This window comes from Bombus pascuorum, chromosome 4 (assembly GCF_905332965.1).
Source record: "Bombus pascuorum chromosome 4, iyBomPasc1.1, whole genome shotgun sequence".
Taxonomy (NCBI): domain Eukaryota; kingdom Metazoa; phylum Arthropoda; class Insecta; order Hymenoptera; family Apidae; genus Bombus; species Bombus pascuorum.
In genome coordinates this window covers 6,103,752-6,122,172 of record NC_083491.1, presented here as the reverse complement: position 1 = coordinate 6,122,172, position 18,421 = coordinate 6,103,752, and the positions used below count along the sequence as shown (strand labels likewise).

Here is an 18,421-nt window from a genome sequence, read left to right as displayed (position 1 = left end):
GATATATATTGAAATTATTGATTTATAATATTTACGGAAAAGTGATACGTGGCAAAATATCTTTTATTCTTATTTCTATGATTCATGACTTCTCCTTAGAGGGAAAGCAATTTACGCGCGTACATTTCCCGCGTGGTCAAGGCGTAAGTATATGCGTGCATTAGTACACATTTGTGTGTGTAAAACAGATCAGCTGAGCACCAGCTGTGCTCTTCGTTGCGACCAATAGGAATCGTGTATACCATTGCACAGCAGCGCCTCAAATACACGACCGGTGACCACAAGTTTGGCGTTCCCGCGAAAGTAACACGTACACTTCAGTTCGTGAATCAAAAGTGTTATTTTATATGTATATACTCATTTTTGCACGATTATGTACCTGTTTTAGTTGAACCGTATACAGCGTGTTCAAGTGTGATAATATTTTCTCATATTCTTCGAAAAAGTTGTGGTAAAATCGAGCGGGAAACAGATGCGCAGAACGCGTGGGTGCTGTGACTCCTTGGATTTATGCATCGCTTGTATACAACATTTAATGTTTTCGAACAATCGTATCGCTTTGTTTGAGTAAAATATAGTTCACCCGGTTAACGAACAGTGTTTTTTTACAAACTTTTACAACATTTTACCTTGTAAAAGCGTGACAAGAACAGGGCGTCTGTCAAAGGACGCCAACGTTGCACTGCGTTCGTATAGTCCTTAAATTCAATGCACGTACATGAAATTAATAGTGTTTATGAACTGAAATTAAACAATAGGACTTCAAAGAAAGTGTTTACTAAAAATTTGGAATTTTTTTCCCCCTTTGAGGTTATGTTATACATATAGAGGGCGTGACAGTGGCATATTGCAAGCAGGGGTTGGTCATCGTTTCGCGCGCTGGTCTCCCGCGCTTCGAGTTCCACGTCCCGTATTTTTTTGAAGAATTACCATTCTGTGATATCTCGAAGCTTGAAACTGTATCAGAAAAGACTTTAAGAAATTTTCGTGCTAAGAAACATTTTATAAATGAAAAGTTATGACATAAAATATTGAATCAAACGCAGCCAAGTATACGTGCATTATGGCGATCGGGTGCGTGTAAGCTTTGCGCGCTCTTTTGCTTTTCGGCATTTTCCTGGCTAAATTACGGAGCGAATACTGTAATAATTGAGCGGACGTTAAATTAAAATACCGGCTAATTTGTATCCATATTAAAAGGATCCGTTCCCGTTCGAAATATTTTTTGAACACGTCGACAATTCCGAAGCAAAATGCCACAGACGAGGTAAGCGAACAAGTTTCCATTTGGTCTCAAAATTTCATACAATTCTTTCTATATTTCGTCAGAAGCATTTAGAATTTGTTTGATATAAATTAGACTGATCTATACAATTTCCTGTGCTTTCTAATTAAAAAAAATTTGAGAAATATGCATGTATAACCTTCTTTAATCAGTATCTACTTTTTAAAAGCTGTAACAATATTATGTGAATAATATATGCTTGGATTTTTGTTCTATAAATTCAAGAATACTTTGTAAATGACCTTATTAAATTGTAATATTTCTATGGAATATATTTAACTTCAAAAAAATGTTGGACGTTAATTAGGACGTAATTCTCTGTTACCTTCTAAAAATATTTTTATCTACTTTACAAAGACATTAAGCTTGTTTAATATAATTTGATATTGCTGCAATAATGTCAATAACAAATAATTCTCTTCTTTTATTCAGTTTACATGGGAAAAAATCACAGACTTATTTACAAGGAGGAAAAGTAGTAACACAAACTTCAAAACGTAAAAGACGGGCAACAGAAATTTCTGAAGATTCAGAAAATGTATATCCGCCTAGTAAAATACCAGCTTTATCAAATGTGTCATACACAGAATCATGTCATACAGTACATTCTTTAGAAAATTCATGCACACCACATCAAGTATCTCCATTGAAAGAGCAACAAGAGCCAGCCACATGGTCTGAATTAAGAACTGCAACATGCTTTTTAACACCATCATCTTCTAATAATAATACATCAAATAGACCTAGCCCATTACCATCATTTCCATGGGCTGATGGTTCTCAAGTTTGGTCTCTTATGTGTTTGGGAGATCAAAAGACTATTACTCAAAGAAATCCACAAATGTTCCAAAGGCATCCAACATTACAACCAAGAATGCGGGCAATTTTGTTAGATTGGTTGATTGAAGTTTGTGAAGTATACAAGCTACATAGAGAGACTTATTATCTTGCAATGGATTATATAGACAGATATTTGTCCATTCATCAAAATGTACCCAAAAATCAATTGCAATTAATAGGCATTACATGCCTTTTCATAGCTGCTAAGGTTTGTATATGTATTTGTTTTTCTTTCTTTTTTACTACTTTTTTACTTTCGATTTATTAGTTTTAAATGAATAATTGATAATCTTTTTATAGGTTGAAGAAATATATCCACCCAAAATAGCAGAGTTTGCATATGTTACTGATGGAGCTTGCACAGAGGAAGAAATTTTAGGAAAAGAATTAGTGATTTTAAAAGGCCTTGGGTGGAACTTATCCCCAGTCACTGCTCCTGGCTGGCTTAATATCTATATGCAAATTGAATCAGGCGATTGGTCAAGGCCAAATGCATTTATTTACCCTCAATATGGAGGTCTACAATATTCTCAGGCGGCTCAACTATTGGATTTAGCTACATTGGATAAAGGGAGTTTGAAGTTTCCTTATAGTCACATAGCTGCAGCAGCTATCTATCATACACAAGGAAGGGAATGTGCTTTAAGGGTATCACGCATTCCATGGGAACAACTTGCACCCTGTGTCAAATGGCTTACGCCCTTTGCAATGACAGCTGCTGAAGAACATTCTCAGTGCCTTTTAAGGTCTACAATAACACCTGTGGAGTCTCATTCTGGATCTGGGCTTAAGGCAACAGTGCCTAATATTGTAATGGATGAATCACATCGTATACAAACTCATGTTGTAGATTTGAACATGCTAGAAAGGGCGCAGCAACGATTAGTACATGAAATACCTTCTACTGATACAAATGAATCTGACTCTAATGCTGAACCTGGTAGACAGAGTCCAAATGAAAGTGGTCTTTTAACTCCACCATCTAGTAGTCAAAAAAATTCTACCACACCGTCGCGACTTCCACCACAGTTACATCCGTATACGTAATTAAATATTTATAAATACTTGGTAGTCTTTGATTAAGCATTTCATTTACTAACTGCTGGTGAATGATTTTAATGTATGTATCTGTCAGAAAATATTAACTGCTTTGAACAGTTTTGCCTTATGTAAAGTTGCACAATGTGCTAGTAAATACGGGATTGCACGAGTGCACGATAATTACAGTATACACTGTACTATTATCGTAAATAATACGGTGCTTCCCATTGAAGTACGTTGTCCTGGAAAAATGATATTTATCATGTAATAGTAAGTCTTACAGTACAAGGTGTTAACCATTTTGTGTAGTAGTGTCCATAGTGATACTGAATTTATTTAATATTATATATTTGTTTTATTGTAAACATTTAAAAGAAGTGCCTTACATAGAGGAATGTAAACTTACACACAAGCCTATGGCTATCTTCTGTGATTATTATTATCCATACAGTGAATCTTGATAATACATTATAATAATACAGGTAGAATTAAAAATAACAATTATTTTCATAAATCTCTAGACAACATTCATGCCTACGAAAAGTGTCCTTAAAAACAACTGTTTTTATTAGTACTGAGCTAAATATTGTGAATAGTATTCTTTTATATATCACGCTTTATTTTAACGCAACGTATTATAACAATGCGTTATCAAGCCGGGTGAATGTATTTTTATGTATATGTACACTGTGAAGTACTAATAATAAAAAAATGGGAGGGAGAGAGAGAGAATGAGAGAGAGAGTGTGCGTAAGCATGAGTGCACGAATGACGATACAAGACTATTAATTATCAAAATAAGATTTAAAAAATTTCGTGATGAATTTACACTGCCTTGTAATAAAACGCGGTCATTTATATACATTTGTATGAAAAATTTGACAATAAATACTTGTAAATCTGATTATTAATCTTTTATCAGTCCTTTCTCCAAAGAAGATAAAATAATCCAATTAGAATCAAAAATAATTTATTACGATATACATAAATAATTTCATAAAGAATTCAACTTACGAAGATAAATGTCGGAATCGATATTATCGACAGTAAAAAATAGTAACGTAGCGCCACAGTGTTCTTTCTAGAAACGCAATAATGCATCGTGATTGGTTGTTACGTTCATATTCAAGTTGTCAAATGCTGGACGGCCGTTAAGAAAGCGGTTGCGTGCTAAACGTTGTATCGAAGGCGATATTGAGGAACGTGTACAAGGAATTTCTACGAAACAAAGTTGTTTATTTATTTTAATATTATACTAAACTCGAGTGCTATAAAGTTTACATTTAAAACGAATATATGTTTGAAAGAAGCCGCGTCTTTTACTGATAACGTCGAGTAACATGCAGTGGGAATGCTAACATTCAATTATTAGTGTCCTTTGATTTGTGTACAAAACGTTTCACGATTGAATTTAATTTCGTGTCGTGATTGCAGTCGTCAAAGGTGCAACGACGAATGCATTTATTGAAATTATCATCGAATTTGTAATCAAAATTGTGAAAATATCATCAGGATGTCAAGTCCAAGGAATATGAGTGGTTCTGTTCGCGAAGGAACTCGAGTTGTGCTTCGAGAAATCACTGCGTCTCTTCATAATTCGCCGCCTGTGCAACCTTCTCGCCACAAGGTATTTATATACTGTTTTTGCGAATGATAACGCGCCTGCAACGCGCATGACAATGAACTTTAAGTTGGCATATCCCGCGTTCTTATCGTTTTATCATGTCCTTTTTTAACCCGGTCATCTTTCCTCTCTGTTTTTATTGCAAACAGTTGTGCCAGAGGTTCCCTATAAATAAACCCTGAATCTCCAGGAGCACCTTGAAACGAAAATAAGTTTTGCTTCCTGCGTAGGAATATCTTTCGTTCAGCGCGTAAAAAAGATACTCGCACATAATTTGTACAATTATTTTGTATATACATATATAAAATATTTTGAACATATCTGGCTTATATATAACTGTACATTACTTGGCTTAAAGATATCATAATATCTGTCATGCGCGCTGAATGATTAATTAAGGAAAGTACAGTTAATATTTTCATATGTTACGTTACTAACCTAGAGATGCTTATTCATTGATAAACTATATGTGAATGTTAGCAAACCATGTTCGCAAAATGTTCATAAACTGTTAGTGAACACTTTTCGCAACAAATTCACGAATAGTTCTCGAACATTTATGTAAATACTTTATTACAATTAATTTACACCAATTCGTTGTTTGCTCATTGTGCAATCGCTAGTCATTAAAGATAAAAAATTTTAAACTAAGATTAACTAAAATTTATAGAAAATTATAAATATGTAACGATTATTAGCTTATGTTTATACATTATGAATCATTGGAAATGTGTACTTCTGCGAATAGATCATGAACAGTATAGTACGAGATAGACAACTTCGTATACTATTCGCGAATTGTTTACGAATACCAGTTAAGACGCACCTTGACATTCTTATAGTATGTTCTTTCTTGTATATGAAACAGAAACTGGTTTATTCACACGATCAGTACTACAAAGATGAAACCGGTTCTTTAGATTATTATAAAAAAGCATTGTACCTCTGGTTATATTTTTATCTAAGGAAACGTGGATTTCGATACACTTATTGTATTTTATATTAGGATTTTATTTATATGGTTCGCCCGTGTTTCAATTTTGTCAATATGTAGTTTTCGATATTATTTCCCTATTTCCCAATTTTATTCAGTATACACAAAGATCTCGTTCGCATTCAAATCAGACTTAATACGTAGAGTTATTTTTGGCCAGGAGAAAGTGCCGATTAAAATACAGTTAAGATTAAAAATATAGTTATCATTCATACATCATAAGGTACACATATTCAAACAGAAATTGCAACTCCAAGGAAGTACTTCCAGCTTTTAGTAATATGTCACAAAAACAAATATATTTTATATTATTCAGTCTCTGCATCATTTTTCTTTCTCCGTTTCGTTTGACAGTCGCGTGCCTGATAACGGTTTGATTCTTCATTTTGGAGTGACTCGAAATTTTGTAAATTCTTTGAAAATTTGAATCATTTCGAACATGATTCTAGACTTAAAATTATTGAAAGTCTCGACCAGTTGCGAACCTCGAGTCTTAATACATTTTGAATGAGTTGAAAAAAATCTTGAGCGTAATGTTCAAAGTGATTCAAAAGGTGCGTCACTACGCGAAATCGTTTATTAATTCAATCTATCGATAACTTACTCACTTTTTACCTACTCAGCAATTGAACAATTCGATTAAGGAGTATTCATACGTCACTCCAGATAGCGCCACGCCGTCGCACCATTCGGTGCCATGGAATCGTGTCCCACCACTTCCATAGTTGGTGATCTTTGTAGCATAATGCCCGTGTGGCGTGTGCGCGGTTCGACGTTACGACAGCGGCCTACAAGTAGCAAGTGTTAGTTACGCGTATCATCGTGGCAAGACGGTGGCGATGACTCTCACGTCGTTGATCATCCTTTACGACCTAGAAACGGTTCATTCCATGCCGAACGTGCTCTAGCCGTAAACGTTTCCAACAGATTGTCAGAATCGCGTATCTTTCGAAAGGTGAGCCGCTTATATTTTGCATCATCGTGTTCCGTCGTCGCGTGCTCGTGGTAGTGCGTTCACACGTACACACGCTTACAGATATGGTGTCGCGTGCCATCGCGAGGAGATCAGTGGTAGTGGTGGATGTCTAGAGTCTAGAGTATCGACTGGAGAATGCGCTGCGCTAATATTAGAATTTCGACCAGAGGTATCCTCCGTTGATCGTCAGGTCCGGTGAGTGTCTTCCGGCGAATCCTTCCGATGGAGACGAGCAGACTGCAAGAAGGCAATACGTTGTCTCAGACCTAGTTTTACGTTCCTTACTTTTCACGCCGTTTTCCATCGAATGTTATTGGACAGAGTTTATTCAGCAAAAGACTGTGTTCTGTTTTCTTGTAAATCGAAATCGATGTCGAAGACGGTACTCGAAAAAATGGAGCGATGATAGAGGGATGAGAGAGAGAGAGAAAAAGAGACACACCCCTCAGAAGAGAAATGTCTCTGGTTTTCTCTGTCATCGCGTCCAGATGGGAATGAGTCATAGCGATAGTATCTATGTGTTGTCTCGATGATGTCAAGAATACACCGAATAAGGAGAGCACGAGCCTCTCGAGTTTCGAATGGAATTGCCTGTGATATTGTGATTGCATCGGTTCACTCGCTTGAACGCTTCGTGTACGGTGAGCTCGAGCAAACACGTTCACTTTATACCGTAGGTTTAACGAGTAAAAGCGCCTACAGTATAATAATAATTGACAGTTTGCCACGGTTCATGAAAATGTCCTCATCATTTCATACGGTTAGGAAATCGAGTAATTGCTGCCGGCAATTTTGATGCATTCGAGTGTGAAGATTGTAAATTACGTTGTTTCACGTACAGAATGATTCACAAGAAACGAAATTGTTTGTCACCTGCTCTCATCTCTTTTATTAAAACAAGAAAAAAAAAAAAAGACGAATATCGACCTTTTTTCATGTCTGTAATAATAAACGTGGTTATTGTTGGATCACCGTGTATAAATAACATCGTTTACATCGTTAAAAAATCGTACGTCTCAGAATGCATTTACGCTTATCAGAATGACGTTTCTACGTTTCAGTATTTCTGCAAATATCACGTGACCATCGTCTTTGAATGTTTCTATACATTTTAAATCGATTTCCCGCGAATCCGTAATCAAACTTCCTTGTGGCGCATTGGCAAGAACACGAAAGGCATGTTCCAAATAGACAGCAGATTTTAACACATTGTTCACCAGCTTATGTAGAAATCACCGTGTGCTGCTATTGGCATTATTGGATAATAAAAATTTATAACACTTTGCAACAATATATAACACTGAACAATAACATAATGGCAACGTACACTGATTTTACTAACGAAATGAAGATGAAAAATACGTGAAAAGATATAAACCTAATGCAAGGGAGAAAACAAGTTTACATTATAAACAAACAATTTGCAAGAAATTATTCAAATTATTAAAAAATTAAAAATTGTTTATTTTTATTACTCTTTAATTTTAATATTGATAATCGTGTAAACTGATGCACGTATAAACAGAATCATATTTGCGCTGGTTAACAATGTAGTAAATATCTAGAATGCTACAAACCTCTCAAGATTAAAGATAAATTAAGTACGTACATACTACGGTTTACAGGTTTCACGTGTGAAGCGTGAACTGACCCAAATTCAATTGTTAGCGTCGCATTTTATTTTTCTATGTCAAGTCGTTGATCTTGTCAATTTATTTTCAAAGAATTTCGATTGACATCCAAAAATGTTGTATTGAAATCCAAACAGTTGTTAAACGATAATCACCACGTTGCGTGTATCAGTCTTCGACAAATATTATACGTTGTTATTCATGGTTATCAGATTATCATCTTACGATTTATTATCTCTCAATTTCGAGCAAGAGTATTTCCATATTTTTTTTTTTTTTTTTTTTTTTCTAGATTGAACTATGAATAAAATTGATTTATTCTTAATTTCTCGCAATTTCTCCTTAATTGACGTGGCGATGATCTTTTGTTCCTTCAATTGGTTTTTTTCTGCGCCCTTTAATCGTTTATTACTATATTTCAGTTATCTAGAATTAATTACGTGGTCTATCACTACATCCATATTTATGCTAATTAACGTTACCACACATATTATATTATCTTGTTACTATTTACCTTATTATCATAGCCAGTGCTATTACAATTAGATAACGATGCATTAAGAAATGTAATCCATATGCAATGTAAACAATTATGTAATTTCCACAGAAACCACGACGCACTAAAAAAGCACCATCAATATTCATGGAATTAATGACGTATTCAGTGAAAGAAGAAGCACATAACACGAGCTATAGAGTAGCTACACCTAATCCATAATGGTTAGCGTGTTAGATTAGTGCGCGATTTACATATTCTACTTTCTAAATGCATCTGTTCTCCGTAAAATGTTTGTCCGTCGTTCTAACGCGATATGTTTTCACGTACTTAATCAAATCAGAAGCAAGACGCAACAGACTGATGTCTTAATTAAGCGCAGAAATCGGATGAGTTTTACTAATTGGATTTGTGGATTTAATCGAGTAGGACGAATTTATCATTCGTCTTTGTTCGATTTTCTCTCGTTGTTCGGATTAGAGCTTACGGTGAAAATTTCCAGATAAAACCTGGACGACTTTATTAGAGCAAAAAGTGGGTAAACTCGAGAGAGTGAATCGAGGAGAGGTTTCACATTAATAATTGAGACGAGTGTTGGCCATATCTCTGAAAGATATCGCTAAATTAGCGAATTCTTCCAAGTCGATGAATATCGTACGTCTAATGTATTCGAGGCGAATACATACGTATATCTGATACGAACTTTTTAATAGAATGATTTTGCAATCTTCGATCAAACTAGCTCGAGGCTATAAAAAGGTGAAAATAAGCCTTTCCACTGTGAGCTTTCTTTCTTCTCTCGGGGCAAGAGGGGTAGAACGAAAGGAAGACGTTTATAAACGAGAAATCGAAGAAAAAATACACAAGACCGCGAATAGGGTAAATGATAAACGAAAGATGCGCCGTGTCGTCGGAAATAAACGTGTCAGGGGTGAGGATATATAGGCGGGGAGAAAGAAAGAAAGTTCGCTACGTGGGGTTCTGTGAACCCGCGTGTAAATATGGCCTCATATCGGCCAGCAGTGACAGCCGAAAGTGGAGGCCCTTCGGGAAGTCATGGGGAATTTCATCTTCAAGGTAATCTTCTCAAAACACCACTTTCTAACAAAAAGAAAAAAATCCACAAATAGTATTGTGTTCAAGTTGCACAAACTCTCGAATAACGAAATCACTCGTTTTCTTGGCTTTTTAATTTTTTGAGAAATTTCCTACGACGCGTGAGACGTTTCAGTGAACCACTTAAAAACTCGTTTAAACTATGAAACTCAAGTGATTTGAATAATTCGAACGAGGTGTAAGAAATAGATACATACGCTGTTAGACAATAAATAAATTAGATGCAATTAGACATCGGACAGACATTAGGCAATTCGGTATCACGGATGACTTGTTTCAATTCTTTCGCGAGGAACACCGAAATTTTTAATCCAACGATGCATCTTCTTAAACGATCGGATCGTAAGAAACACCACGCAGAAGATCGTGGCTCTTGGATTCAAATTTAGACCTGAATTTATATGATCACCGTTGTATCCACGTCTGGACAGCCACCATCTTTCACCGCGAATCGCGATCGCAGGATCGAGGCGATACGGACCGAGGTATTTTTTCGCCGCGAGCACCGTCCACTCATAACTGTTCTTGGCATGGATTCACGGACAAGACTGGCGCGAGATCGGACAAAACAAAATCTCCATCTCCCTCTCTTCGTGCTGGTATATTTTATAATTAGTCTCAGCGACGAAGAAGTTGCGCAATTTCTGAAAGAAATCCGCGAGCCTTGCCTCGAGAGATCAGCTGATGCGAATTTTGCCAGTGGACTACGATTGCTCGTTGAACACGCATCTTTATTCTACATTTGTTACGCGAGAAAATGGAATATATCAATAAACTGCTTCATCGAGCTGCCGCGATTCCGGCAAGGACGTTGCTGCCGCCACCGCCATCACCATCGCCATCGCCATCGCCATCGCCCACGCCGCCGGTATTTTGCGTCTAACTTGTCGAAAGCCGAATTAAACGCGAACTTCTCGCGCCTGTGAATTGGCAGAGGCAGATATAGCTTTTTTAGACTCGTTGGAGCGTACGCTGCAGCGGAAAATTTCTCATTAATTAACGCGAATGTAAGCTTGGATTCAGGGTTGAATGTATTCAGGGTTCGGAAAATCCCAGCGTCGTTATCGAAATTCGTTGGTGTCCTTGAATCTCTCAACAGCTTTTGCTGATTTTTAATAACAAAAGAGGTTGTTTTTAGAATCTGTACTCGATTATTGATTCGTCTTTCATTCGAAATTGTACTTGCGTTTTTGGCAAATCAAATGGAAATCGAAAAAATAACAAAAGAAATAAATTCTAGTTGATGTAACATCTCTGTTCTGTTGCTTAATAATGTCTTCTTTCTGTTTCATAGAGTGGTGGCGACAACTCTACATCGAAAAGTGCAGAGCATGAGGTGAAGGTTCGATTCGCTCGTGAGTTCGCCGACGTTGGATCGATCACCTACTCGGCTCCGGAAAGTCTGTCCTCGGCAAGCAGTTTCCAGAGTCTCAGCAGTACTTTAAGCACAAAGAGCAGTAGTGGAATCTGTGCAGACTCCGCACCTCAGAGCCCCAACCAGGTTTTGGACGATTCATACGTGGACTCGAACATATCTGGTTTAGGAGATCTGATCGCCGGTTGTGCAGGGATAAACTTAAATAGCGAGGACGACGATCATTCATACAGTACTCTCCAAAACTCTCAAGACTTCAGTCACGATCAAACATTCGCATCTGCCACTGACGAACTATCAGCAAATATTACCAAAGATCTCTCTGAGTCTCCATTGACTGAGCCTCTGTTGACTGAGTCTCGGAAAATAGTGCAAGTTGTCGACGACAATTCGACGCTGATTAATTCTACAGAGGAAATTAAAGAAATACCTATCGTAGACACCATTTGCATCAAGGAACCTCTGCCCGTAGCGATTATAGAATCAAACAGGAGGAATAGTTTTATACGATTAGAGGGAATAACAAGCAGATCCTTTTCTGCTAATAAGAGTAATGAAAGTAGCGATGATCATCAGACGAGTAATAGCTCCGTGAATAGCGTTGATGAGATTTCACTGCCACGTTGCATAGAGGAGTCTAACTTAAATTCGACTGTGTGTTTGTCACCTAATAAAGAAGTCACAGATGTTCTCAGAGAAAAGGAATCCAGTTTGATAGAGGATAGCTCGAACGAAATTGATCCTTTGTCTGTCAATTTTGTACCATATACTGTAAATTCCGTATGTAATTCGACGTCTGTGTTCACAGAATATGCAGAAGAGCCATCGTTGCCTAGTATACCAACGTTTTCTTCTTTATTGAACAGCACAGATTCGGTGAAGTTGGGCGAAAGCAATGCTCGAGAAGATGAGAACAATGTAGAAAAACAACTGGCAAGGTCTTTGTCTCCTGTGAATAATTCTAACATAGCAGTAATTTCATCTCCGCAAATCGCAGTGAAAAGTCCTATTCAAGATAAAAGCCAAGATATAAATAGTAGTTTGACAAATTCATTGAAATTTCTTAACAATGATGTAAAGGATTATGTAAATGTTATAAATGACAAACAACAGACTTGTTTAGACGATACTTCCTTCGTGAGGTCAAAAACGCCTGAGGTTCAAGAAAATTCTGCTACGAATATTTGTCAAGAGATTAGGAAGACGGTAATAACAGAAAGTGTTGTTAACAATCTCAAACTTGCTTCATTACAAGAAGATACTTTGAAGACAGATACTATTACTCCTAGAAAAGAAGAAGTAGAAACCAGTCAATCAGATAAATCTTTTGACAAGAAAGTAGACGATTTGCAGAACACAGATGATTTGTTAAAGGCAGATGATTTGCTAAAGACAAATCTAATAAATTCGATAAAAGAAAATGAAAACGAGAATGTAGAGGAACAGTGTTCTGACAAGAAATTAGATACCACTATTATATTAGAGGATATTTCTTTGATTTCGGAGACTATACCGGAAGAGGAACTGTATACGGAGTTCAAACCGCAACGACAGAGCACCACGTTAACTACGTTGAACATCGAACAGCCGAATTTCGAAGAACTGCAATCGGCTGCTGAACAGGTTGCCAATGATATTTGTAAATCTTCATTGGAATTCTCAAGAGAAACCGATTGTTTCATTAGCGCGACATCCGAAAGTGAGTGTTTCTCATAGGAAATTTTTTTTTATGTTAATGAATAATCATTGTTATTAATAATCATTTTATATCACAGTCTTCCAAGATCCTTCGAGCTTCGATTTTTTGATAAATCACGGCAATTCGAAAACTATCAATCGTTTGAGAAGTGAGTCCTTGTATGTAAAATTTGATCCATTGGTAGCAAATACCAGTATGTTACCTCAAGGAAATATACAATCCATAAACGAGGAACAAAACGGCAAAAGTGAAAGCATACCAGTTGATACTCCTAAACGTAATCCTGCCATAGCAGCTATAGATAGGCTACTTTTTTATAGTCCTATTTGTACAAATATGACACAGAAAACAGATGAACTTCAAGAAAAAATGGCAAGCAAAGTACGTTGTAATTTATCATAACTCGTGTCTTTACTAATATTGTTATTAGGTGAATATACATATTTATACCTATGTTATATAGGAACAGCCTGCAGAAGAATCAAAATCAGATACTCCACTTATTACCGATGTTAATATGAGTAAGGAATTAGAATTAGTAAGGACAACTGTATTACAGCTAGAAGAAGAACTAGAGAAACGAAAGAAAGAGTACGAAGCTGAATTAGACAAGCAAAAGAATGCTTTTCAAGAAAAAATTAACAAATTACAAGCACAAATGGCACAGGAGATAAAAAGTAAATCTCAAATGACGTAAGTTATTCTAAGTTATCTCCACAGGATAGGACAGATAATGTGTTACAAGCTGTCTTCTCCAAAGTCATTGCAGATGTCAACTTGAGATTTTCAGGTGTTAAATGATGCAGAGGGGTTGATATCTTTGCGTGTAAGAAATTAAGGAGGAGAGTTTCTCAAGAGTGAAAAGATTACTACTCCCGTATTTTTTAAATGGAATGGCATATTAATTTTTCGATATTCGGACAAATGTTATCAAACCTAACTTTTATCTAAAGCTTTTTTTTATTTCGCATAGTTAACGAATTATAGCAGAAAATACTTTATACAAGGAATGTATTCTGTTTTGAAAATTATTTTATTAGATGTTCAAGGAGTTGTACATTCACTCCCAAACACACGTTTATTCTTATGATAATAGCTTTGTTGAATATTTGACATTTCTGAAGTTACGAATTTGTAGTGTTAATTCTTTTTTTCATATCCTCTTTCGTAGTTGCCACTGCTGCAATCATTTTCTCCTTTACATAGCCCCATAAAACAGGTCAACTAGTGCTAAATCAGGTGACATATTTGAAAAATAATTTTCAAAGCAAAATACATTTCCTTTGATATCTTTCTACACGTTTATGGAACTCCTCTTGTGTAAGGTATTTTCCACTCTGCCTTACAATATTTTATACCCTGAAATGTTAGCCCCTCTGCATCATTTAAAGCCTGAAAATTTCAAGCTGATATCTGCAATGGCTTGTAGAAAACAGCTTGTAACACTTTATCCACCCTACCCTGTATAATACTGTGTTGTTAATGTAAATACCTATATAATATTGTATTGATATGTAAATAATCGCGAAATATTAATTTCAGGGTCGTAGTCGAAGAGTATGAAAAATCGATTAGTCGACTGCTTACAGAGAGAGAAAGAGATCGTACGAATTTCGAACAAGAGAAAGCAAAACTCCAAGAGGAATTACAAGCTACAAATGTTCATTTAAGCAACACAGAAGCTGCTTTCAATGATGTTCATCAAAAGTACGAGAAGCTCAAAGGATTCGTATCCGTGTACAAAAGTAATGAGGCAGTATTGAAGGAGGGTATTCAAGAAAACATGGAAACAATAAAAGGTTTGGAAACACGATACGATCAATTGAAGAATCATGCTAAGACCGAGCTTGAAAAGTAAGTACTTAGAAAAGTTGAAATATTTCAATACAAAGGAACAAGTTATATATTTTTAAAATATTTTAGAGCTAATTTCCAACTGGATGCTATACGAAAACAACATGAAGATGAAACAGTAAAACTTCATGCGTTGGTACGGAAAGCGGAACTAAAGAGCAATTCATTGGCCGAATTGGTTGAACAGAAAACTAAAGAAAATAAGGAATTAACGCAAATATTGGATGAAGTGATTGCAAGGGTGGGTCACCAAAACGCGGAATAAAAAGCAGAAATTGAATAAGCATCGCGAATGCAATGCAATTAGTCTTTATTTTTTTACTCGCCCCCTTAAACGTTTTAGATACAACCATATGCTAGATATGATTGATATATATGTACACATGCGTTGTTTCTAAAATTATTAATTGCAAATTATGTTTTGTTTCAGAGAAGCACCTTTTATTAATTATTTATAAGTTGTGAAATATATATATATATACATACTATTTTATCGCTAATAAAAAAAATAGGCATATTAAAAACAACTTCTCAGTTTGTGTTTATGCAGTAAAAAACATCTTAATATTCCACAAATAGTTCTAACAGTCACACGTTCACGCATTAATATTTTATGCGATTTGTTATAATACATTTTAATATAATATCTCACTATATTCAGATAAATAAAATCCATTGTTCATACATATGCTACCTCGACATACAAATACCAATGTTTGATCATTGATATTTCTGTGATAAATAATGTACTTTATCCAAAGTTAGGTCAATTTTTTTTATAGATCAATGAGTATTGTCAATCAGCTGTTCTTGCATCAATTACAAACAAAACGTGATATTTTGCTAATTTTAACATACGATCACTTGTACTCCCTGGTTTGCGAGGAATATTCTTGTTCTCGAGATCAGGCATAAGTTTTTTAATGGTTCGCGCTAAGTTTGTAGCATACTGTTTAAATTGTGGATGAGTCATACCTATTCCCTTATCTCGTAAAGCCTCCGCTACCGCCCATAGTAATTTCTAAACACACGTATTTACATTATATTATATAATAAAAAACAATTGTTTGAACATGCTTTAAAGTGCTTAGAAAAAGATACCTTTCTATGAGTGTCACTAAGCTCGCATTTTCCTTCATTCAAGGACTTGCCTTTTTCAATTATATCACTAGATGAGTGTCTCTCCCACGAAGGCATAGTAGTATTATGCAATTCGTGCGAGCCGTCGAAAGATAAACTTTTTATCCATTTGCATTGTGGTCCTTCCAATTCTTCTTCGCTTTTCCTCTTCCTTGATTCTGGTTCAATAGTTGCCTTCTGACTTCTCTCCGAATCATTTTCCTTTGTGTTTTGAGTAAATAGTGCACGTTTAATGCTTTGAGAATTTGATCCATTTGTAAGCAACTTGCTTGGACCAGCTCGGTCAGGGGGAGGACTTTGAAATAGCGCGCGTTTAGACATTTCAATTTTGGACTTTAATGGACTAGGTCCATCTAAAACGAGCCGTCGAGCCACTTTTTTCTTTGTCGAACTCCTGGGAGTTCCTCTCGGACTTTTACCTCGTGGACTCTTACCCCGCGGACTTTTGCCCTTTTTAACTGTTGGTTTTCTATATTAAAAAAAGAATAATAATTCTATATTTTAAATTAATAAAATTTTTTCAAAATATGTTTCATGTTTGATACGTACTTAATATTTAATACTACAAGTTTTTTATTATTAAGTGCCAGGCCTTGTAAATTCGCACTAGAAAATATTTTTCGTCTTCTCGTCAAATGACTTAATCTTTTTGTTGGACTTTGCCCATTATTATGTTTAGTTAAATGATTTCGTTTTTTGGCACTTCCTGGTGCTGGTTTAGAAAACCATACAGTACATGTAGACTGAGTTTCAGCACCTATATATCTATTACATAATTTTAATGTAAGGCCTTCAAATTCCTCAACTGCTTTATTTCTGTTATAACTAAAATCAAAACTAGTATTAAATACCTTCCCATAAATACTGTATACCATAAACTTAAGTAAAAAACATATTAATGCACTCACTGTATTCCATGAAATTTATGATGATATGCTTCAGGCCATGACAAAGTGGCAGCTTCTTTCTCATTGACAGTGTAGTAGAGTAATGATTGGTTTGGTGCAGCAATGAAAGATTCATCTTTCATTTTGTTCTCAGTTACGGTTACTTGTAGCTGCTCAGGATTTAACAATTCTGTTCCACTTGCGGTAGCACTTATAATGCTTTTTTCATTATTAGGAACTACTTTCTTTATTCTAAAATTATCACTGCAAGTATTCTTTAAATCTACTGTATCTATATTATTACTAACATTACTTTGATATTGTGGATCACAAGCATCAAAAGCAGTACTTAAATTTCTAGATGTGCTTTTGGTACGCTGATAATTATTTGTACTAATATTTTCTTTTTGCTGTTCTGGCGATTCCTTATTTAAATTTTGTTTTATACATTTTTCTGGTAGTACACATGGTGTCCAAAATAAATGTTGATTTTCATAAATACGTAATAATAATTCTGAACAATCTGTTCTGCAAATTGTAAGTTTAGGTGGTGGCGGTACACCACTTAAGAGTTTATTAATTTTGGCTAATAAATTGTTATCAGAGTTTGCAACTAAATCAGCTTGGGAAGGTTTTTTAGGACTAGCTACTATTGGTATTTCATTTGATAGTGGTTCATTATTCTTTTTATCATCTTCATCATCGCTATCGAACATCTCTGGACTACAGATGTTCGAAAGCTCTTTCTCAGTCGTAGAACTTCCATCTCTGCTGGAATAACAGCAATCCATGGCATTGTCTATTAAAAAAAAAAAAAAAAGAAAAAAGAAAAACAACATGCAAACTACATAATAAATAATTAACAATTTTTTAGTGCCAAACAGAAGTTAAAAAGAATTTAATATTTTTAGTAAGAATATCTCGTTACATTTTCATTATTTAAATACATAAATTTGTTAAAATAATATATTTTAATATCGAAATAAACTGCGTCTCATATATTTATGCGCGGGATAAAATATTCATTACAAGCACATATGTACATGTTATTTAACCTTGCGGAAAGTTGTACGTTAAATAAGCAAGATTTCAATAGAAGTATTTCGTAATTCCCTAAATTATTTATCTTATTTTATACACGAATTATTTACTATTTAAATAAGAGTTAACGTCAATAACGAATAGCCTATTGCTTCTTTAATCTTATCGTGATATATCACATTTTAAATTTTAAATTAAAATAAACGAAAAAATTGTACGCATACATACTGTGCACAGAAATTCGAACGTACTTACGTCTTTTGTGAATCGGTGTTCAAGTGTCTCTCGCTCAATAATTTATTGGCTAACAGCCAGATGCATCTGTTTTGATTTTGCGATACCAGAAACACAGTTCACTACGCATAACAGCATTACGTACGTCATAATCTGACGACAGCATATCTGTTCCTTAAGGCTGTTTTT

At 35.3% G+C, this 18,421-nt stretch overlaps 3 protein-coding genes and 1 long non-coding RNA gene across 9 annotated transcripts; 2 read left to right on the top strand and 2 right to left on the bottom strand.

Annotated features, from left to right (window-relative positions):
- The first annotated feature begins 255 nt into the window (after positions 1–255).
- LOC132905967 (G1/S-specific cyclin-E1) lies at positions 256–4,069 on the top strand. The gene is made up of 3 exons (XM_060957759.1): positions 256–1,267; positions 1,718–2,333; positions 2,426–4,069. Exons 1-3 carry the CDS (start codon positions 1,254–1,256, stop codon positions 3,170–3,172), a joined length of 1,377 nt encoding a protein of 458 aa, XP_060813742.1. The 5' UTR covers positions 256–1,253; the 3' UTR covers positions 3,173–4,069.
- Positions 4,070–4,325: 256 nt separating this feature from the next.
- Positions 4,326–15,457, top strand: LOC132905962 (transforming acidic coiled-coil-containing protein 3). Of its 2 annotated transcripts, none has more exons than XM_060957735.1 (6): positions 4,326–4,792; positions 11,297–13,076; positions 13,153–13,457; positions 13,540–13,769; positions 14,619–14,930; positions 15,000–15,457. In XM_060957735.1, the coding sequence occupies exons 1-6, from the start codon at positions 4,679–4,681 to the stop codon at positions 15,193–15,195; spliced, it is 2,937 nt and encodes a 978-aa protein (XP_060813718.1). In that variant the 5' UTR covers positions 4,326–4,678; the 3' UTR covers positions 15,196–15,457. The 2 variants fall into 2 exon arrangements, with proteins under 2 accessions (XP_060813718.1, XP_060813719.1); XM_060957736.1 differs by lacking the exon at positions 4,326–4,792 and adding an exon at positions 10,617–10,870.
- On the bottom strand, positions 8,416–10,340 carry LOC132905975 (uncharacterized). 2 transcript variants are annotated; one of them, XR_009657904.1, is made up of 3 exons: positions 10,200–10,340; positions 8,905–9,987; positions 8,416–8,816 (listed from the first exon to the last, which is right to left on the bottom strand). It is a non-coding gene; the product is annotated as an uncharacterized LOC132905975 (long non-coding RNA). The 2 variants fall into 2 exon arrangements; XR_009657903.1 differs by having other exon boundaries at positions 8,905–9,492; positions 9,590–10,252.
- On the bottom strand, positions 15,206–18,386 carry LOC132905964 (uncharacterized). 4 transcript variants are annotated; one of them, XM_060957746.1, is made up of 5 exons: positions 18,254–18,386; positions 16,979–17,756; positions 16,620–16,895; positions 16,032–16,539; positions 15,206–15,951 (listed from the first exon to the last, which is right to left on the bottom strand). In XM_060957746.1, exons 2-5 carry the CDS (start codon positions 17,746–17,748, stop codon positions 15,727–15,729), a joined length of 1,779 nt encoding a protein of 592 aa, XP_060813729.1. In that variant the 5' UTR covers positions 17,749–17,756; positions 18,254–18,386; the 3' UTR covers positions 15,206–15,726. The 4 variants fall into 4 exon arrangements, with proteins under 4 accessions (XP_060813729.1, XP_060813730.1, XP_060813731.1 ...); XM_060957747.1 differs by having other exon boundaries at positions 18,250–18,373; XM_060957748.1 differs by having other exon boundaries at positions 16,979–17,725; positions 18,254–18,368.
- Positions 18,387–18,421: the final 35 nt, after the last annotated feature.

Coding starts and splice junctions, on each gene's coding strand:
- LOC132905967 (XM_060957759.1), top strand. Junction 2,334..2,425: donor GCCTTTTCATAGCTGCTAAG/GTTTGTATATGT, acceptor ATCTTTTTATAG/GTTGAAGAAATATATCCACC.
- LOC132905962 (XM_060957735.1), top strand. CDS start 4,679: ATGTCAAGTCCAAGGAATATGAGTGGTTCTGTTCGCGAAGGAACTCGA. Junction 4,793..11,296: donor TGCAACCTTCTCGCCACAAG/GTATTTATATAC, acceptor TCTGTTTCATAG/AGTGGTGGCGACAACTCTAC. Junction 13,077..13,152: donor CATTAGCGCGACATCCGAAA/GTGAGTGTTTCT, acceptor TTTATATCACAG/TCTTCCAAGATCCTTCGAGC.
- LOC132905964 (XM_060957746.1), bottom strand. CDS start 17,748: ATGGATTGCTGTTATTCCAGCAGAGATGGAAGTTCTACGACTGAGAAA. Junction 16,896..16,978: donor CATAAATTTCATGGAATACA/GTGAGTGCATTA, acceptor TTTTGATTTTAG/TTATAACAGAAATAAAGCAG. Junction 16,540..16,619: donor CTTGTAGTATTAAATATTAA/GTACGTATCAAA, acceptor TTTTTAATATAG/AAAACCAACAGTTAAAAAGG.